General features: G+C 45.7%; 1 protein-coding gene across 2 annotated transcripts in view; it reads left to right on the top strand.

Annotated features, from left to right (window-relative positions):
• LOC135545496 (kremen protein 1-like) overlaps window positions 1-19,662 on the top strand; it is a 103,742-nt gene that overhangs the window by 43,857 nt on the left and 40,223 nt on the right. For both annotated transcript variants that reach the window (XM_064973141.1, XM_064973133.1), the window contains exon 3: window positions 12,854-12,945. In XM_064973141.1, the coding sequence (XP_064829213.1) occupies window positions 12,854-12,945 (92 nt within the window). The remainder of the gene's footprint in view (window positions 1-12,853; window positions 12,946-19,662) is intronic.

The raw sequence follows: 19,662 nt of genomic DNA, 5'->3' as shown, positions 1-19,662 counted from the left end.
CGATTTCAGAGCACTCTTGTCTGAGTATGCCAGAGCGCAGAATAACTGACGAATTTATGAATGCTCAACACCCGTTGAATATGTCAGTAAACGTTGTGGGGAAAACACGGAATGAAATTGTTGCCAGCAGCACAGTTAACAGTCACCAACACTCTGGCCTAACCAGCTCTGCTAGGGTGAGTGAAATGGTCAAAGTGAGCTGTTCTCTCATTTGTGTCTGGAAGTAGCTAGCAAGCTAGCCAATGTTAGCCAGTTGGCTTCGGTGCTTGACTGCTGTTGTGAGGACAGAACGCTCAGATCAACCCTACTCCTCTGCCTCACATGCGAATCCTTAAAGAGATGGGTGGGGCTAAAACGTAAGAGAGTGTGAACGATGCTGAATGGGTGTAGACGAAGAGCTCAACCAGTAGGTGTACCAAAACATTCTAAAGCCATTTTCTCGAATCAAATCAAATTTTATTTGTTACATACACATGGTTAGCAGATGTTAATGCGAGTGTAGCGAAATGCTTGTGCTTCTAGTTCCAACAATGCAGTAATAACCAATAAGTAATCTAACCTAACAATTCCACAACTACTACCTTATACACACAAGTGTAAAGGGATAAAGAATATGAATATATTCAGTAGATGATATAGAGTACAGTATATACATATACATATGAGATGAGTAATGTAGGGTATGTAAACATTATATTAAGTCACATTGTTTAAAGTGGCTAGTGATACATTTTTTATCATCAATTTCCATCAATTTCCAGTATTAAAGTGGCTGGAGTTGAGTCAGTATGTTGGCAGCAGCCACTCAATGTTAGTGGCGGCTGTTTAACAGTCTGATGGCCTTGAGATAGAAGCAGTTTTTCAGTCTCTCTGTCCCTGCTTTGATGCACCTGTACTGACCTCGCCTTCTGGATGATAGCGGGGTGAACAGGCAGTGGCTCGGGTGGTTGTTGTCCTTGATGATCTTTATGGCCTTCCTGTGACATCGGGTGGTGTAGGTGTCCCGGAGGGCAGGTAGTTTGCCCCCAGTGATGCGTTGTGCAGACCTCACTACCCTCTGGAGAGCCTTATGTTTGTGGGTGGAGCAGTTGCCGTACCAGGCGGTGATACAGCCCGACAGGATGCTCTCGATTATGCATCTGTAGAAGTTTGTGAGTGCTTTTGGTGATAAGCCGAATTTCTTCAGCCTCCTGAGGTTGAAGAGGCGCTGCTGCGTCTTCTTCACATCGCTGTCTGTGTGGGTGGACCAATTCAGTTCGTCCGTGATGTGTACGCCGAGGAACTTGAAACTTACTACCCTCTCCACTACTGTCCTGTCGATGTGGATAGGGGGGTGCTCCTTCTGCTGTTTCCTGAAGTCCACAATCATCTCCTTTGTTTTGTTGACGTTGAGTGTGAGGTTATTTTCCTGGCACCACACTCCGAGGGCCCTCACCTCCTCCCTGTAGGCCGTCTCGTCGTTGTTGGTGATGAAGCCTGCCACTCTAGTGTCATCCGCAAACTTGATGATTGAGTTGGAGGCGTGCATGGCCACGCAGTCGTGGGTAAACAAGGAGTACAGGAGAGGGCTCAGAACGCACCCCTGTGGGGCCCCAGTGTTGAGGATCAGCGGGGTGGAGATGTTGTTACCTACCCTCACCACCTGGGGGCGGCCCGTCAGGAAGTCCAGTACCCAGTTGCATAGGGCGGGGTCGAGACCCAGGGTCTCGAACTTGATGACGAGTTTGGAGGGTACTATGGTGTTAAATGCTGAGCTGTAGTTGATGAACAGCTTTCTCACATAGGTATTCCTCTTGTCCAGATGGCTTAGGACAGTGTGGTTGCGATTGTGTCGTCTGTGGACCTATTGGGGTGGTAAGCAAATTGGGGTGGGTCTAGGGTGTCAGGTAGAGTGGAGGTGATATGGTCCTTGACTAGTCTCTCAAAGCACTTCATTATGACGGAAGTGAGTGCTAGTCGTTTATTTCAGTTACCTTAGCTTTCTTGGGAACCGGAACAATGGTGGCCCTCTTGAAGCATGTTGGAACAGCAGACTGGGATAAGGATTGATTGAATATGTCCGTAACACATTTAAATTTGAGGAGAGCCCGCAGGTTTTGGTAGTGGGCCATGTCAGTGGCACTGTATTGTCCTCAAAGCGAGCAAAAAAGTTATTTAGTCTGTCTGGGAGCAAGACATCCTGGTCCGCGACGGGGCTGTTTTTCTTTTTGTAATCCGTGATTGACTGTAGACCCTGCCACATACCTCTTGTGTCTGAGCCGTTGAATTGCGACTCTACTTTGTCTCTATACTGACACTTAGCTTGTTTGATTGCCTTGCGGAGGGAATAGCTACACTGTTTGTATTCGGTCATATTTCCGGTCACCTTGCCGTGGTTAAAAGCAGTGGTTCACGCTTTCAGTTTCGCGCGAATGCTGCCATCAATCCACGGTTTCTGGTTTGGGAATGTATTAATCGTTCCTGTGGGTATAACATCGCCGATGCACTTTCTAAGAACTCGATCACCGAATCAGCGTATTCGTCAATGTTGTTGTTGGACGCAATGCGGAACATATCCCAATCCACGTGATCGAAGCAGTCTTGAAGCGGTGGAATCAGATTGGTCCGACCAGCGTTGAACAGACCTGAGCGCGGGAGCTTCTTGTTTTAGTCTCTGTCTGTAGGCTGGAAGTAACAAAATGGAGTCGGGTCAGTTTTTCAGAAAGGAGGGTGGGGGAGGGCCTTATATGCGTCACGGAAGTTAGAATAAAAATTATCCAGGGTTTTACCAGCCCTGGTAGCACACTCGATATGCTGATAGAATTTAGGGAGTCTTGTTTTCAGATTAGCCTTGTTAAAATCCACAGCTACAATGAATGCAGCCTCAGGATATGTGGTTTCCAGTTTAATAATATGTGGTTTCCAGTCAAATAAAGTTTGTTCAGGGCCATCGATGTGTCTGCTTAGGTTGGAATATATACGGCTGTGATTATAATCGAAGAGAATTCCCTTGGTAGATAATGCGGTCAACATTTGATTGTGAGGAATTCTAAGTCAGGTGAACAGAAGGACTTGAGTTCCTGTATGTTGTTATGATCACACCACGTCTTGTTAATCATAAGGCATACCCCCCCGCCCCCCTTCTTACCAGAAAGATGTTTGTTTCTGTCGGCGTGATGCTTGAAGAAACCAGCTGGCTGCACCGACTCCGTTAGCGTCTCTCGAGTGAGCCATGTTTCCGTGAAGCAAAGAACGTTACAGTCTCTGATGTCTCTCTGGAATGCTACCCTTGCTCGGATTTCATCATCCTTGTTGTCAAGAGACTGGACATTGGCGAGTAGTATGCTAGGGAGTGGTGCGTGATGTGCCGTCTCCGGAGCCTGACCAGAAGACTGCTTCGTTTGTCCCTTTTTCGGCGTTGTTGTTTTGGGTCGCCGGCTGGCATCCGATCCATTGTCCTGGGTGGAATGCAAAACACAGGATCCACTTTGGGAAAGTCATATTCCTGGTCGTAATGATGGTGATTTGACGTTGCTCTTATATTCAGTAGTTCCTCCCGACTGTATGTAATGAAACCTAAGATTACCTGGGGTACCAATGTAAGAAATAACACGTAAAAAAAATAAAAAATACTGCATGGTTTCCTAGAAACGCGAAGCGAGGCGGCCATCTGTCGGCGCTGGAAGAGTGAGTATACAGGTTAATCAAGTTTCAAAGCAGAATTACTTTTCCATTGTTCCTCAACTGTAGTGTATAATATACCATTGTCTAGCTCTGAGTCTCTACTTTTATACAATGTAAAAAAACACCATTTCAAATGTTGCTACATAAGACAAAATTGAGCCTGTCGGTCACAATAGGTTTGATCTAATTGTGTTGCTATCTTGGGGCTCTATTCACAAACACAACCAGACAACACAGAGCCCCAGGACAGCAACACAATTAGATCAAACCAAATGTGACCGACCGGCTCGAAGAGTCCCCTAAGCAAGCTGGTCCTGGGGCTCTGTGGGGTCTGGTTGTGTTTGTGAACAGGACCAGCTTGCTTAGGGGACTCTTATCTAAGTTAATTTCTCTGTAGGTGATGGCTTTGTTATGGAAGGTTTGGGAATTGCTCCACTTTAGGTAATTGTAGAATTTAACGTCTCTTGTCTGGATTTTGATCATTAACGGGTATCAGCCTAATTCTGCTCTACATGCATTATTTGGTGTTTTACTTTGTACACGAGGGATGCTTTTGCAGAATGCTGCATGCAGTCTCAATTTGGTGTTTGTCCCAATTTGTGAATTATTGGTTAGTGAGCGGACCCCAGACCTCACAACCCATAAAGGGAAATGGGTTCTATAACTGATTCAAGTATTTTTTGTCAGATCCTAATTGGGATGTCTAATTTTATGTTCCTTTTTTTATGGCCCTTCTTGCCTTGTCCCTCAGATCGTTTACAGCTTTGTGGAAGTGGTGCTGATTTTTAGGCCAAGGTGGGTATAGTTTTTTTGTGTGCTCTAGGGCAACGATATCTTGATGGAATTTGTATTTGTGGTTCTGGCAACTGGACCTTTTTTGGAACGCCATTATTTTTGTCTCACTGAGAATTACTGTCAGGGCCCAGGTCTGACAGAATCTGTGCAGAAGATCTGGGTGCTGCTGTAGGCCTTCCTTGGTTGGGGACAGAAGCATTAGATCATCAGTAAACGGTAAACATTTGACTTCAGATTCTAGTAGGGTGGTCTCTCTCTCTCGCTCTTGTTCTGTGCATGTGTGCGTTTGCACGTGCACGCTCGTGTGTGCTCGTGTGTGTGTCCGTGCGTTTGTGTGTGTTAAGTGCGTGCGTGCGTGTGCCTGTGTGTGTGTAATTTCTGAAGTCCCTACCACATGGAGAAGACTTTCTGTTCAATCCATTTGGTTTGATGGAAGGGTTGGTTGATTGGATATGTAAATGTCTAGCCAGATCGGAAATTGACTTGGACTGAAGTATTTGGAATGCAAAATACCTGATTTACATCATGGGCATCTTTCAATTCAAATTCAAATCTCCAGTACTCTCTCTACCTTGCAACTCTCTGTCTCCTTCTCCATGTTATCTCCCCTCTCTCACTTTCTCTTTCTCCCTCTCTTTATCCCTTCGTCTTCCACATGTTTTCTCTCACTCACTCACGGTCTTTGTCTTAGTTTATTTCTCCCTCTCTTTACATCCTTCCCTGGCGCAGGTTTTTACTGTGTTGGGAATATGGCTGGATAGGGCCTTCGCTGGATCTGGAGCTGCACTGTAGCTGGTAAGATTGAGACGGAGGGAGAGAGACGGAGGGAGAGAAACGGAGGGAGAGAGACGGAGGGAGAGAAACAGAGGGAGAGAGACGGTGAGAGAAAGAGGGAGAGAGCCGGAGGGAGAGAGCCGGAGGGAGAGAGACGGAGGGAGAGAGGAGGAGGGAGGGAGGAGGAGGGAGAGAGATGGAGGGAGAGAGATGGAGGGAGAGAGACAGAGGGAGAGAGAATGAGGGAGAGAGAATGAGGGAGAGAGACGGAGGGAGAGAGACGGAGGGAGAGAGACGGAGGGAGAGAGACGGAGGGAGAGAGACGAAGGGAGAGAGACAGAGGGAGAGAGAAGGAGGGAGAGGATGGGGCGACGGTCTGTCTGATTCCAGGGCCAAGGGAGTTTTAATACAAACCAGAGCAAGTTGGGGCTGAGGCCAAAGCACAGGTGAAGTTTTAAGGACAGGAGTCATTACATTTCTTTCCTTTAAGGTGGTGGCTGTGAATATGGAGTTTTCGCCCATGGCCCATCCAGAACCCTCTTTCTCAAAGCTAAGGATCTGAATCACGTTCTGCTCTTTTTTTTGTTTTTTTTGTTTTACGCACACCTTTATTTTTATTTATTTCTTCTCACCGTCTTCTGAACACTCAACCAATGATATGATGATGTAGACTATATGTCTCTGCCTCCCAATAGCCAATCCTGTCTTGTCTAGTTCGATAAGCTGCTGCTTTCCTAAATAGCTACATGCAAGCGAACTCCCCTCCTAAAAAATAACCGCTTGACTGCCTGTTGTGTCATGCTTATGTTGCAATACATTACAGTTAAAACAGACAAAGAACCTTGTCTGTTCAAACGGTCTTACTTGCACAAGCGGCAGCAGAGTCATGGGGTGGGCACTGAGCCAAAGTGAGTGGGGGGGGGGGTGTCTGAGAATGTGAGGGTGTATGTGGGATTTGGACAAGAGAAGCAGGTGGAATGGGGGTGGACTTACGAGGAGCGAGGGGGGAATCGTAAACCGTGCTCCCATCCCATTGTTGGCTTTTCCCCATACTGATTTAGTTGAAAGGGGTCTGTGGCTCCATGGCAGTGTGCAAAGGGGGTCTCTAATAGCCCTCACATTTCATCTTTATAGCCTTCAGTAAAACAGCCTAGGGAGAGATGGGGTTATATGGGGCAGAGGAAAATGTCATATTAATTACAGAAAAGGAGAGAAAAGCTGCATTAAATGTCAAGAGAACTCGTGTCTCTCCGGAGAGAGACACAGTTAGATTCGACCTCGCACAACGCATTTCAAATACTGTCACTGACTGACACCGGGAATGTAAGAGCATACTGTTACAGCAAAGTGCCCTCAGTTTTCAGGTGAAGACATACGTCACTTCATTAATAAATTAAGTGTAAATTAAACCAAATTAAGGGGGGGTTTTGTACATAGCCTACACACAGCTTTAACCTTTATTAAGCCAGGTTGCCCTAAGTTGTCAGAAGACCTCTTGTTGAAGAGAGACATGGCCTAATCTGGTGTTGTGCTGCTGCCACTGGTGTAACGTAGTTTCTCTGGACCCCCTTGCAAGGCAGGCTGTATGCCTCCCCCCAATTTTTTGGGGAATGTGTCAGCCAGACAGCCACTCACATTACCGATCGCTGTCCATGGTGCTGAAATCGTTGCCTTGACCGCAGCATTTGTTCACCGATATCCCCTTATACTTTCAATCAGTGGAATCTAGCTCTACCGGATTTCAGATTCTATTATTGGGCCGCTAACCTTAGGATCATCCAGTACTGGTTACAGAGATATTCCCACCCCCAATTTGACTAGAGATGGAGTCCGCCTCATCTCTACCGGCATCATTGTCTTCCCTCACTCCTCCATTACAGGCCCTTACTCCTCCTTCACCAAAAATATGTGTCAAAACAACATTGAAGATCTGGAATCAATTTAGGCGCCACTTTGGGTTTCAGACAACCTCTTCTTTTGCTCTGGTAGCCTCAAACCCAGATTTTCCCACATCTATGGCTGATGGTGCTTTCTCAACATGGTCTAGTCTCAGTATTAAAATATTTAGAGAACTCTATATTAACAGTACATTTAGTACGTTTGAACAATTATCAGCTAAATTTGGTCTCCCCAGACGTCATTTCTTTAGCTTCATTTCTTTAGTGCGGAGTTATGTCCACAGAATAGGGCCCCGATTCCCCACCCTTCCTGGTGAAACACAGTTTGACACATTTCTTATCCCACTTCCTACTCTGAAAGGCACCTTGTCAATAATCTATAGTCAGATTTGCTCACGACAAACCACCTCATTAAACAATATTAAATCCTCATGGGAGGAGGAACTGGGTGAGGAAATATCTGATGAACTATGGGAAGGGGCACTCAAAAAGGTACATACCTCTATGCGCTCGACATGGTCCCATTTAATGCAAACTCATTCACTGGACCAAAGCAAGATTATCCCAGATTTACAAGGATATGAACCCTAATTGTGTATGATGTAACCAGTCTCCTGCTAATCATGTACACATGTTTTGGTGTTGCCCATCTCTTGTTGGTTTCTGGAAAGACATCTTTAACACGCTCTCCGAATTCAGCGGCACACAGATCGAGACAGACCCTTTTATTGCATTATTTTGGGGTTTCCTTACCAGCAATACAATTGACCAAAATGAATAAGGATGTAATTGCCTTCGTCACTTTGTTAGCGAGACGATGAAGTTTACTTAGATGAAAATCCTCTGCAACCCCTTCTCATGCTCTTTGAATTGCATAAAGTTGGAAAAAATTCAGCGCTTTTCTACCAACTGAAGTATTCCAAGTGCTTTGCATAGTAGGGGGAAACTCACCTTATCCCCCAGAAATGTGCAGCACCCACCTGGATGATGCACGGCAAAAACCAGTTTTGTGACAGGATGCTCACAACACATCAGCTATCAGGTGGAGAGGTGAGGAGTGATATATGCCCATTAGGAAAGAGGAGGATGATAAGGTGGCCATGAAAGTGCCATGGGGATTTTTTTATGACCACAGTCAGAGATGACCACAGAGGGCTCTAGTCTTGAGCGCCAGGAGAAATTGTGCTTAGGAGCAGTTTAAACTCTCTCCATTGCTAAGGTAGGAAGAAATAGAAGTAATCGCTGTAAAAATGTTTGAGTGTGCTATGTTTACTATCATCATATATTAAAATATATAATTAATTTGACATATTTCATTGTTATATTACGCTAATTTCCTATGGTGGACAAAACATGTTACATTTCACAAACTTGCAATTTCACCACATAACATTTTGTGGAATTACATCAGATTACATCAGGGGATGTGTATAGTCCGTCACAGCCAGGACTTATAACGCCGTTGTCATTTTCAAGTCGCTGGCCACAAACTAATACATTTGACAGTGAAGCTATCACTAAAACGAAAGCCAACCCCTGTCACTGTTTTATAACTCTCTCTCTCTCTCTCTCTCTCTCTCTCTCTCTCTCTCTCTCTCTCTCTCTCTCTCTCTCTCTCTCTCTCTCTCTCTCTCTCTCTCTGTGCTCTTGAGGGAAATTGACAGTCAGCCTCTGATCCTCTCCTGACCTCAAAACCTAAACCTAACAAGCCTCTCAAACCCTCTTCAGCAGTTACACAGTCATTTTCCGAAGGGGTTTTCAGCTATCATATTTTCTCTGTGGCTTCAGTGCGTGGCCAAATACTACGCTAATACAATTTCAAATACTTCAGCATTTGCTTTCGTCTGAGTCCCAGATGTGTGGGGTTTGCAGCTGTGGGACCCTTCTATTGGTTCCATTGCAACATGCAAGCTCAAACAAGCCCAGTATTGGAAATGATTTCAAATAGTGTTTGAACCCAGCTCTGAACCGCAGGCTAGTGGCTTGCTAATAGCATGAGTCCTGGGTGAGCAGACCGACCGCCTCACACAGAAAAGCATGTTATTTCCAGCCCAGCTCTGTGCTGCTCAGCACTGCAGGTTTTTCTCCTCTCTGATGTTGACGATTCAGAGCTTTTTATGGCTACGCCGTGCCAGATATTTTTACGTTTATCATACATTTTATGATTAGGGTTACTTGGAAAATGGTTATTAAAGAAAAGTCTTTTGAACAGCGGCCAGCGGGGAACAGCTGTTTTTCTCTGTTCTCAGATGTAAGCCACACTGCCCAGTTAAAACACCGCCTAGCAGCTAGCTAAAACAGAGGAGTTAAACACAGACACAAACACAGTACACCCCCCCCCCCCCCACACTCCTGCAAGCCCCCCCACACTACACCACACTACACACACACACACAAAACATACACACACCATATCCATACGCCCCCTAGAGCTACTATATCAGAGGCAGGGCATCTCCACTTAGGCAGCGGTCTTTCTCTGTACTAACAGGTTAAAATGATGGATTCTCTCTCCCTACCACAGCCCATTCTCCACCTGTCCTCTCCATTCTCCATGTTCCCTCTCTCCTCCACACCTCGAGGTTGGGGATAATGCCTCTCCTCTTTCATGTGGGTTTACCCAGTCATTCACACCTCTCCTCTCCTCACCTCCACCCCCTCCCTCCCTCCATCACAGGGGGCTCAGGGTCAGAGACAGGGACAGAAAACGGATTGTTTGTTGATCAAAGCTACCGGTTGTGTGTGTGTGTGTGTGTGTGTGTGTGTGTGTGTGTGTGTGTGTGTGTGTGTGTGTGTGTGTGTGTGTGTGTGTGTGTGTGTGTGTGTGTGTGTGTGTGTGTGTGTGTGTGTGTGTGTGTGTGTGTGTTCAGGATGATGCCCTCCTGAGGCTGTGATTAGGTTAATTAGATTATTGACTATAAGTGATGGATAACCTCATATCAAATAGAGCAGTTTGACAGGTCCAATCTGTGTTTGTGTGAGTGCATTGGTGTAGAGTAGTGTGTTTGTGTGTGTGTGTGCGCGCTTATGTGTGCGTGTTTCTAGTTGCGTGCATGTGCATTTGTACATTTGCGTGTAGCGTGTGTTTGTTCCCTAGAGATTTGAACCTAGCCTCCCCTATCTTTACCGTCATGATAGTATCCCCTCCCACCAGACAAACAGGTGTCAGCCCCAACAGCTCCAGAGACTGGGTGTATTACCATAGAGATAATGGAGAAGGTCAGGCTAGAGCACAGGTGTCACACTCGTTCCACGCAGGGTCGAGTGTCTGTGGGTTTTCGCTCCTCCCTTGTACTTGATTGATGAATTCAGGTCACTAATTAGTAAGGAACTCCCCACACTTGGTTGTCTTTGGCTTAATTGAAAGGGGAAACTAAACACCTGCCGACACTAGGCCCTCCATGGAATGAGTTTCACAACCCTGGACGAGAGTATCCCAATCCGAGTGGAAAACAAGTACTGTGTTTCTTGTGTGTGTGGCAGGCTGCACTTTACACTAGATTTACATGGAAATAATGGAAATGAAAACAATTCCAGTGTTTCATATTTAGGGTATGAGATACGAGAAAGAATATGGCTGCATAGCCTGGTAGAGTGCTAAATGGCTCCTTATTACCTACATAGTGAACTACTTTTGAACCAGGTCAAAAGTAACGCACTATATAGAGAATAGGCTGCCATTTGGGAGACGAGTCCACGGTTAGGAGGAAGAGAGGGATTGTTTTCTCCTAACGGAGGGAAAAAAGATCCAAATGTCCACAGTACATAACTCGACTTCATCCCCATCCCTAGGTTAAAGCTTCCCCTTACGAACAAGAACAATTCACTGTTCCTAAAACGGCATCTTGCTCAAAAACCCCTTTTCTACCCTGTGAAAGGAGAGGAAGAGACCCTGGAAAGTGTTTTTGATAGGAGAAGAAAAGGAATGGAAACGCCCTTCAGAATTCCCCCCACAATAGGGCTGAAATGGGATAGCTGAGGCCCCGGGCTTTTTTACAATGAAGAACGTCAAAAGAGAATAGAAAAGAAGAGAATAGGTCCCAGGCAATTACAGTCAGAGCTGAGGAAAGGACAACAGTAATGCTCCTAAAGAAGATCCTTCCTCAATTAACCTAGGATGTTTTTTGTTGTTGCCCTGTGCACCTTATTGAAAAAAAGGCTCCATACTAGGCTTTGGTGGTATACCGTACAGTATATACTGTATACCTGGGTATCTGGAAATAGCCACGGGATGGTTTTTCATTACCGTCAATATCGTTGAAACAATTTTGTTGACGTTCATTTTATACATTTGAATATTTGTAGCTACTTAAGTTAAATATCTGCAGTCAACTTGTGCAATACGCTAAGAGATAACGAAGATTGCGTTCTCCATTTCACCTGTCACATCATTTTTAATTATACAACTTACCGGTAGTCCCCAGGCACTTGGTGTTTGTTTACCAGCACACAACAGCGAGAGACTGGAGTCTTGTGAGTCACTCACTGTTGTGCAGCATTTGCAAGGTATCTTATATCTATTAAGTAACATTTCTAAAATGTGCTAAATGCCGTGCTGTTGTGCATTTATTTTTCTAATTTAGTAGCTAATTAGCTATCTAGCTAAGTGGTTAGCTTCTTCCAAAATCTAGCTTCGTTTGGTAACAGCAGAGAATCCCCTCCTGGATCAAGAGCCTTGCTGTGTAATATTTGTTTTGTGTGTGCAGCAAACTGTGAGTAGCATTTTGGAGTCACTTATATAACTTTATAAGCTGGGACATCTGTCCTGTACAGACACTGCATAAAATGTTGGCAATGTGCTCGTTAGCATTTAGTTAGCATTTAGTTAGCATTCTCTATGGGATTTGAGATGTACTTGTTAGCTTTGCTAACGTTCGGATTACAGAGGATCAGTGGGGTTTGAAAATAGCACCCCTTGTGTTCACTGACGGTATTACCAAATATCCTGTTATGGCGCAAGGTCGGTACGAAGGTATAACAATCTGGATACCACCCAAGCCTATTCCACACACTGGGATATGTGCTCCAAATGGTGTCTATGTAGCTATTTATTATGTAATTAACAGTTTATAACCTTCTTATAAACCCTTTTCAAACTCTCCATTAAACCCATTATAAAGGGTAAGTGAAGTAGTAAAATTAATTGAACAAAGCACACAGACAGTATAGACAGTTCACAGAAACTAACAGTTGCTCAAAGGCCCTGTCTGGATGTGTGTATGTTCTCCCTCCCTTCCCGTCAGTGAAACCAAAACAGCCAAAGTGCCACCTGGGGCCAAAAGGGGCCAGGCTGTCAGGTTTGAAGGGTTAAAAGTGCAGAGTGGCGGTTCAAATGACCGTGGCCCCTTCAGACAAAAGACCCTGCTCCATTCTCGCCCCAGGACAGTTCTCTGTCTCAACCAGAACAAAGACCCCAACGTTCCTTTAGGCCACTGTCTGCCTGTCTGAGAGCCCACTGTCTAGGCCGGGGTCTGCTGGACATGCATGGTCAGGCCACTGAGGACAGGCTAACATAACAAACAGAGCAAAGCGACTAGCTAGCGCCTAGTGGGGGTGTTGCAGTAGGGAGATGATCATTTGCACCACAGACAGACACCATCTCAAAATCGTCTCTCCCGCAATATTCAGTGTCCAGTTTTTTGGTCGATAACCTCTTTTTATTTCTATTTTCTCCCCCTTATTTCCCCTCCTTCTCCCGTCTCTCTCTTCATCCCTCCTTCCAGGAACCCTGATGGTGACGTCCAGCCGTGGTGTTACATCGCTGACCACGAAGAAGGAATCTACTGGAGATACTGTGACATCTCCACCTGTCAGAGTAAGTGGCTGTGTGTATGTGTGTGTGTGTGTGTGTGTGTGTCTTTTTCTGTGTGTGTGCATGCTTTTGTGTGTTGACTCATGGAGTCAACGCCCTGTGTTCCTGTATTACACCCTGGCCGACCTGAAGCCCGGAGGCCCTGTACCATTTGCATGATCATCTGTTCATCTCCCGGTCTCTCATTCGGACAGATAGATACAGTAGTTCTGAAAATGTTTATAGGTCGTCAGCAGGGTTTTACTGAGCTATTATCATCCTGAAGAATGTGCCTAATAGCCTCTCATCACCAGCCCTGCTATGCCTGGGCCTGTCTGTTCGATATGAACTGTCAGTCAGTCAGTCACACTGTGTGGGTTTCACTACTTACCGTATGTGGGTGTGTTACTGTGTGTGCATGTGAATTGTGTGTGTATACATACATGTTTGTGAGTATTTGTGTGCATGTTAACATGTCTGTATGTCTATGCATGTGTGTGTGTATCCTTTAAAAAAAAAATCCCAGTGTTAGTGTGTGTGTTTACATTAATATCAGCGTGCCGACTATCTCTATTAGCTGTCGGTCAGCTCAGCAGAGCAGTGTGCCTGTGTGTGTTGTTGTATCTATGCATGTTTTCTACTGGCTTGGCACAGACCCGGTAGAGCTGTCTGTCTCTCTCTCTGTCTGTTCCAGGCTGGGCAGATGGGATTACAGTCTCATCACCACATACGTTACACCCTCCTCCCTTCCTTTATCACTGGCTGGGAGAATGAACCGCTGTGGTATTACCTGATTGATGGGAGGGACAGGGAGCGAGAGGGAGAAACTGGGCCTAATGCATCAACCAGTCAACTCAATCACAGACTGGACTTGACCTGAACGAACACACAGTCAGTGCTACTAGACTCGACTGTGATGTGTGTCAATGCTCTGGGCTGAAAACACTCCCATTCTTTATGTTTCTAACTTAAACCACATTATCAAATTAGGCATTATTTAAACAGCACATTCCAGACATGGAATGCAACACAATGTGCTTCACAGGGAAAAAAAAAAAAAAAAACTGAAATATTTACAAACATAAGCGAATAAAAAATAATATAATAATAAAAACTCAACGTCTAAAAAATCCCCCTAAGGATAAACAAAGTTAAAAAGGTGTGTTTTAAGATACCAGTCGCAACGTCAACAGTGAAGAGGCGACCCCGGGGTGCTGGCCAGGCAGAGTTCGTCTGTCCAGTGTCTGTGTTATCTTTCCCATGTTAATCTTTTCTTTTTTTGGCCAGTTTGAGATATGGCTTTTTCTTTGCAACTCTGCCTAGAAGGCCAGCATCCCGGAATCGCCTCGTCACTGTTGATGTAGAGACTGGTGTTTTGCGGGTACTATTTAATGAAGCTGCCAGTTGAGGACTTGTGAGGCGCCTGTTTCTGAAACTAGACACTCTAATGTACTTGTCCTCTTGCTCAATTGTGCACCGGGGCCTCCCACTCCTCTTTCTATTCTGGTTAGAGACCGTTTGCGCTGTTCTGTGAAGGGAGTAGTACAGAGCGTTGTACAAGATCTTCAGTTTCTTGGCAATTTCTCGCATGGAATAGCCTTCATTTCTCAGAACAAGAATAGACTGACGAGTTTCAGAAGAAAGTTCTTTGTTTCTGGCCATTTTGAGCCTGTAATCGAACCCACAAATGCTGATGCTCCAGATATTCAACGAGTCTAAAGAAGGCCAGTTTTATTGCTTCTTTAATCAGAACAACAGTTTTCAGCTGTGCAAACATCATTGCAAAATGGTTTTCTAATGATCAATTAGCCTTTTAAAATGATAAACTTGGATTAGCTAACACAACGTGCCATTGGAACACAGGAGTGATGGTTGCTGATAATGGCCCCTGTACGCCTATGTAGATATCCATTTTTAAAAATCTGCCATTTCCAGCTACCATAGTCATTTACAACATTAACAATGTCTACACTGTATTTCTGATCAAGTTGATGTTATTTTAATGGACAAAAAATGTGCTTGTCTTTCAAAAACAAGGACATTTCTAAGTGACCCCAAACCTTTGAACGGTAGCCTCTGGGAGGCTATTCCAGTGGCTGGGAGCATAGTAACTAAAGGCTGCCTCTCCATGCCTCTTGGTCCTAGGCTTTGAGATAGTTAAAAAGCCAGTACCAGTGGACCTCAGAGACCTACTGGATACATAACTTAACATATAACCAATTATAACCAGTGTCATTTGACACTGCCAGTGTAAACAAATGTCACATAATAGATCTTGACAGGCCTGTTTGACCTCGTATGAAGTTCCACACTCTTACAGTACCAATGCCTATTTCAGACCTATACAACAAACTACTTAAGAATACTAAAATCAGAGTTCTTCCCTAATTTCATTGACCTCACGTGACCAGCCTGGACACAAAACTAACGAGGTGGAGCCACTGCCCGCCAAGCTGGCGTGACCCTAGATAACAGGGCACAGTGGGATGACTTACTGATCAATCCTGTCAGATACAGACAGAGCCTTAGTGAACCAGTGGAGTGTGCGGAGTAGCGGATTGACATGGGAGAACTTCAGAAGATTGAAAACCAGGCGGGCTGCAGAGTTATGGATAAGTTGCAGGGTATGATGGTACAAGCGGGGAGCCCAGCCAACAGCGAGTTGCAGTAGTCCAGACAGGAGATGACAAGGGCCTGGAGTAGGACCTGTGTCGCTTCCTGTGTGAGGTAGGGTTGTACTCTATGGATGTTCTAGAGCATGCTGCAGAAGCGAGTCACTGCTTTGAGGTTTGCAGAGAACGACAGGGTTTTGTCCAGAGTCACGCCAAGGTTCTTCGCACACTGTGGAGTTGTCAACCGTGATGGAGCGGGCAGGCCTTTTCCGGTAGGAAGAGCAGCTCAGTCTTGTCGGGTTGAGCTTGATGTTGTGGGCCGACGTCTAAACTGAGATATCTGCCAGGTACGCAGAGATGTGTGTCACCACCTGGGTGTCAAAAGGGGGAAGGAGAAAAGTAGTCATCTGCATAGCAATGATAGGAGAGACCATGTGAGGATATGACAGAGCCGGGTGACTTAGTGTATAGAGAGAAGAGGAGAGGGCCTAGAACCGAGCCCTGGGGGACACCAGTAATGAGAGTACGTGGGTCAGACACATATCCTCTCCACGTCACCTGGTAGGAGCGGGCTGCCAGGTAGGATGAAATCCAAGAGTGTGCAGAGTCTGAGACACCCAACCCTGAGAGGGAGGAGAGGAGGATCTGATGGTTCACAGTTGCAAAGGCAGCAGATAGATCTAGGATAATGAGAACAGAGGAGAGAGAGTCAGCTTTGGTAGTGTGGCTCGCCTCTGTGAAACATAGAACAGCAGTCTCAGTTGAGTGACCCGTCTTGAAGCCTGACTGGTTAGGGTCAATAAGATTATTTTGACGGAGATAACGAGAGAGTTGATCAGAGACAGCACGCTCAATTGTTTTGGAAAGAAAAGAAAGGGATGCAGGTCTACAGTTTTACGTCAGATAAGTCAAGTGTTGGTTTCTTGGGAAGGGGAGGGTCTCGGGCCATTTTGAAGTCAGAGGGGATGCAGCCAGTGTTCAGGGATGAGGTGATGAGGGAAGTGAGGAATGGGATAAGGTATCCAGTGATGGTCTCGAGAAGGGAGTGGATGGGGTTGAGCGGGCAGGTTGTCGGACAGCCAGACCTCACTAGTCGCAGGATTTCAGGTCGAGGTGTAGGGTAGTTCTGTGTGAGTGGGACCAGTAGACTCAATAGTCTAAGTGAATGAGGAGCGGATGTCGTCAACCTTCTTTTCAAAGTGGTTGAGAAAGTCATCCGCAGAGAGGGAGGAGTGAGGAGAGCAAAGATTGCGATGGCGCATGACCATTTGGGTAGGGGCTGAGGGGCTAGGATTGGAGGAAAGGGAGACAGAAAAGGAAACTAAATAGTGATCAGAGACCAGGCGGGGGGTTGCAGTGTGTTTAGTAGGCAAAAAGCCTTTAGTAAAGATGAGGTCAAGCGTATTGCCTGCCTTGTGAGTTGGATGGGGATTGGGAAAGGGTGAGGTGAAAAGCAGCTGGAAGGAGAAAAAGAGTTGGAAAGACATGAATTGAAGCCTGACATCGGGTGTTGATGTCGACAAGTATGAAGCTTATCAAGGTGTCAAGATCATTGAGGAACTCTCCACGGACACCTGGTGAGCGATAGGTGACAACAATTTTAAGCTCGAGTGGACAAGTGACAGTGACAGCACGGAATTCAAATGAGGAGATGGACAGGTGAGAGAAGGAGAAGAGAAAATCTCCAGTTTGGAGAAATTAGTAGCACAGTGCCACCACTGCGACAACCACATGCTCTTAGAATTTGACAGAAAACGTAGTCAGATGAAGAGAAAACAGCAGACGTAGCGGTCTTCTGTGGATGTCTCCGCCAGGGACAAAAAGTCTAGGGACTGAAGGGCAGCATGGGCTGAGATGATCTTGGCATTCTTGACCGCAGATCGGCAGCTCCAAACGTTGCCAGAGACCCGGAATTCCACATGGGTTGTGCCCGCAGGGTACACGGAATTAGAAGGGTTGGAGCCAAGTGGTGGGAAGTGTCTGTAAAGGCCTACAGGGAGAGGCGCGAACAGGTATAGAAAACACACAAATTGTTGCCAAAGCTACAAATGAGCAAAATTAGATCATCCGAAAGTAACCAGGTAAGATACTCAAGGGAGAGAGTTGTGTTGAGCCTTCCTTCCTCGAAGAACCTTCTTTGTTTCGGTGATGGTATTAGTTTTGCAGCCGAGACCGCCACTGGAACGAGCGCCGCTGAGAAACCAGGGGAGACTGAAGTACTAACACTAATTGCTAATTGCCTAGCAGAGGTGAAGAACACACCTCCTCCAACACAGCCACTGATTACCAAAACAAATGCAGACCAACCAAAACAAAATGCAGACCAACCAAAACACAGACAGACCACATGAAGACCAACCAAAACACAGACAGACCACCAAAACAGACAAAAGGGAACGCAGACGACCCAGATCCCTTTCTGAAACACCACAGGAGCTTTGAGGCTCTCGTTGTTTGTCATGATCTTGTGAGAAGACACTGACAGAAAGTGTGTTCTTTCTTTCACTTGGCAGCTGCCTTTTAGATGCAGAAGAACACATTGAGAAAGGGCATGGCTGGAGGTGAAGGCAGGCAGAACCATGTGGCGACTGTGGTTTCACAATAAGATCAGACGACTTGGTTTCGTGTTCTAGAACGCACTCTCTTCTCGCTGGATGCCCTTGAGGCAGAACTGTCTCCTCAAGACAGAACAGGCACGTTCTCATCTGTCTTCATTGTAGATGCCTCGCTCAGAGCCCTTCCCTTCCTTTCTTTATCTCAATTGTCTCTTTATTCAGTAACACAGTGTGTCTATCTATCTATAATGCCAGAGCAGAAAGGGGAGCAGGGAGGGTGTGTGTAGATCTGCATTCAATATAGGCAATGCTCGAAGCAGGCAGAAGAGGTGGAACACACACACACGGCACAGGGGTAGGTTACAGGACAGGCTGGCTGCACCAGTCCAGCCCGGAAGACAACAGACAAAATATGCATGGAGGCAGGGAGCACTATGGTGACCCAGCCACCCATCTGCACTGCAACAAAGGCTGGCCTCAATTTCCCTAAGATAAGTAATCAGCTTAGTTCTCACTCCAGCCAGGGGAATGGGTGGATGGATGGGAGGGTCGGACTGTTCCGCTCTGACACAAAGGGCATGGGATCGCTCTGGTCCAGACACTCATGGATATATGGACACTTGTGTGAAATAGGTCAGTCGAACGAGAAAGAGAGAGGTAGACACCTAAAGTACACACACGCACTGCCTTTTCAGCAACCCAAGCATTGTTGGATGGGTTGATGGGTCCTTTAGTCATTTGGCCTCCAGGGCTGAGAGTACAGCTGAAGACTGAGAGGACAGCTGAAGACGATGCACTATTGTAAAGTGGCTGTTCCACTGGATGTCAGAAGGTGAATTCACCAATTTGTAAGTCGCTCTGGATAAGAGCGTCTGCTAAATGACTTAAATGTAAATGTAAATGTAAGACTGAGAGGACAGCTGAAGACTGAGAGGACAGCTGAAGACTGAGAGGAGTAGGCTTGAGTCACACAGAGGAGCAGTGGCCACAGTCTCTCTCTCTCCCTATCCCCTCCTGCCTACTACATTCTTGGGGCTGGCTGGGAGGGTTAGGGAAGAGGAGGAAGGGAAGAATGGGGTGTAATGGTGTTCTGTGAGAGATCACCAGTGGTTAATGAGGTGTGGGGAATGTACCAGATAAATCCCTGTAAACCCCCACAGCCAAACTTACAATAGGGCCAAGCCCACTCTACCCTGAGCCAGGCCTGCGCCAATAGAACCCTTGGTGGCAAAAAAAAAGCTGTAGGCCTATCCTCATAGTAGGATGTTGCAGAAACATTCCTGTCCCACTACCTTGAGTCTGTTGTGACCTTTCACCTTTTTGCAGGTGTGTTTTTCAGAAACATTTTGTAGTTATAGAATATTCAGTGGTGGAGAAAGTACCCAATTGTTATACTTGAGTATAAATAAAGTAGCTGTACTTTAATAGAAAATGAAAAAAAGTGTAAAAGTGTAAGTCACCTGGTAAAATACTACTAAGTCTAAAAGTATTTGGTTTTAAATATACCTAAAAGAACAATCTTATAGTAAGCAAACCAAACGGCACAATGTTCTTGATATTTTTTTAAATTTACA

The sequence above is a fragment of the Oncorhynchus masou genome, chromosome 1 (assembly GCF_036934945.1).
Source record: "Oncorhynchus masou masou isolate Uvic2021 chromosome 1, UVic_Omas_1.1, whole genome shotgun sequence".
Taxonomy (NCBI): Eukaryota; Metazoa; Chordata; class Actinopteri; order Salmoniformes; family Salmonidae; genus Oncorhynchus; species Oncorhynchus masou.
Note: the sequence above shows the minus strand (reverse complement) of the source record. Positions and strands in the feature narration are given on the sequence as shown.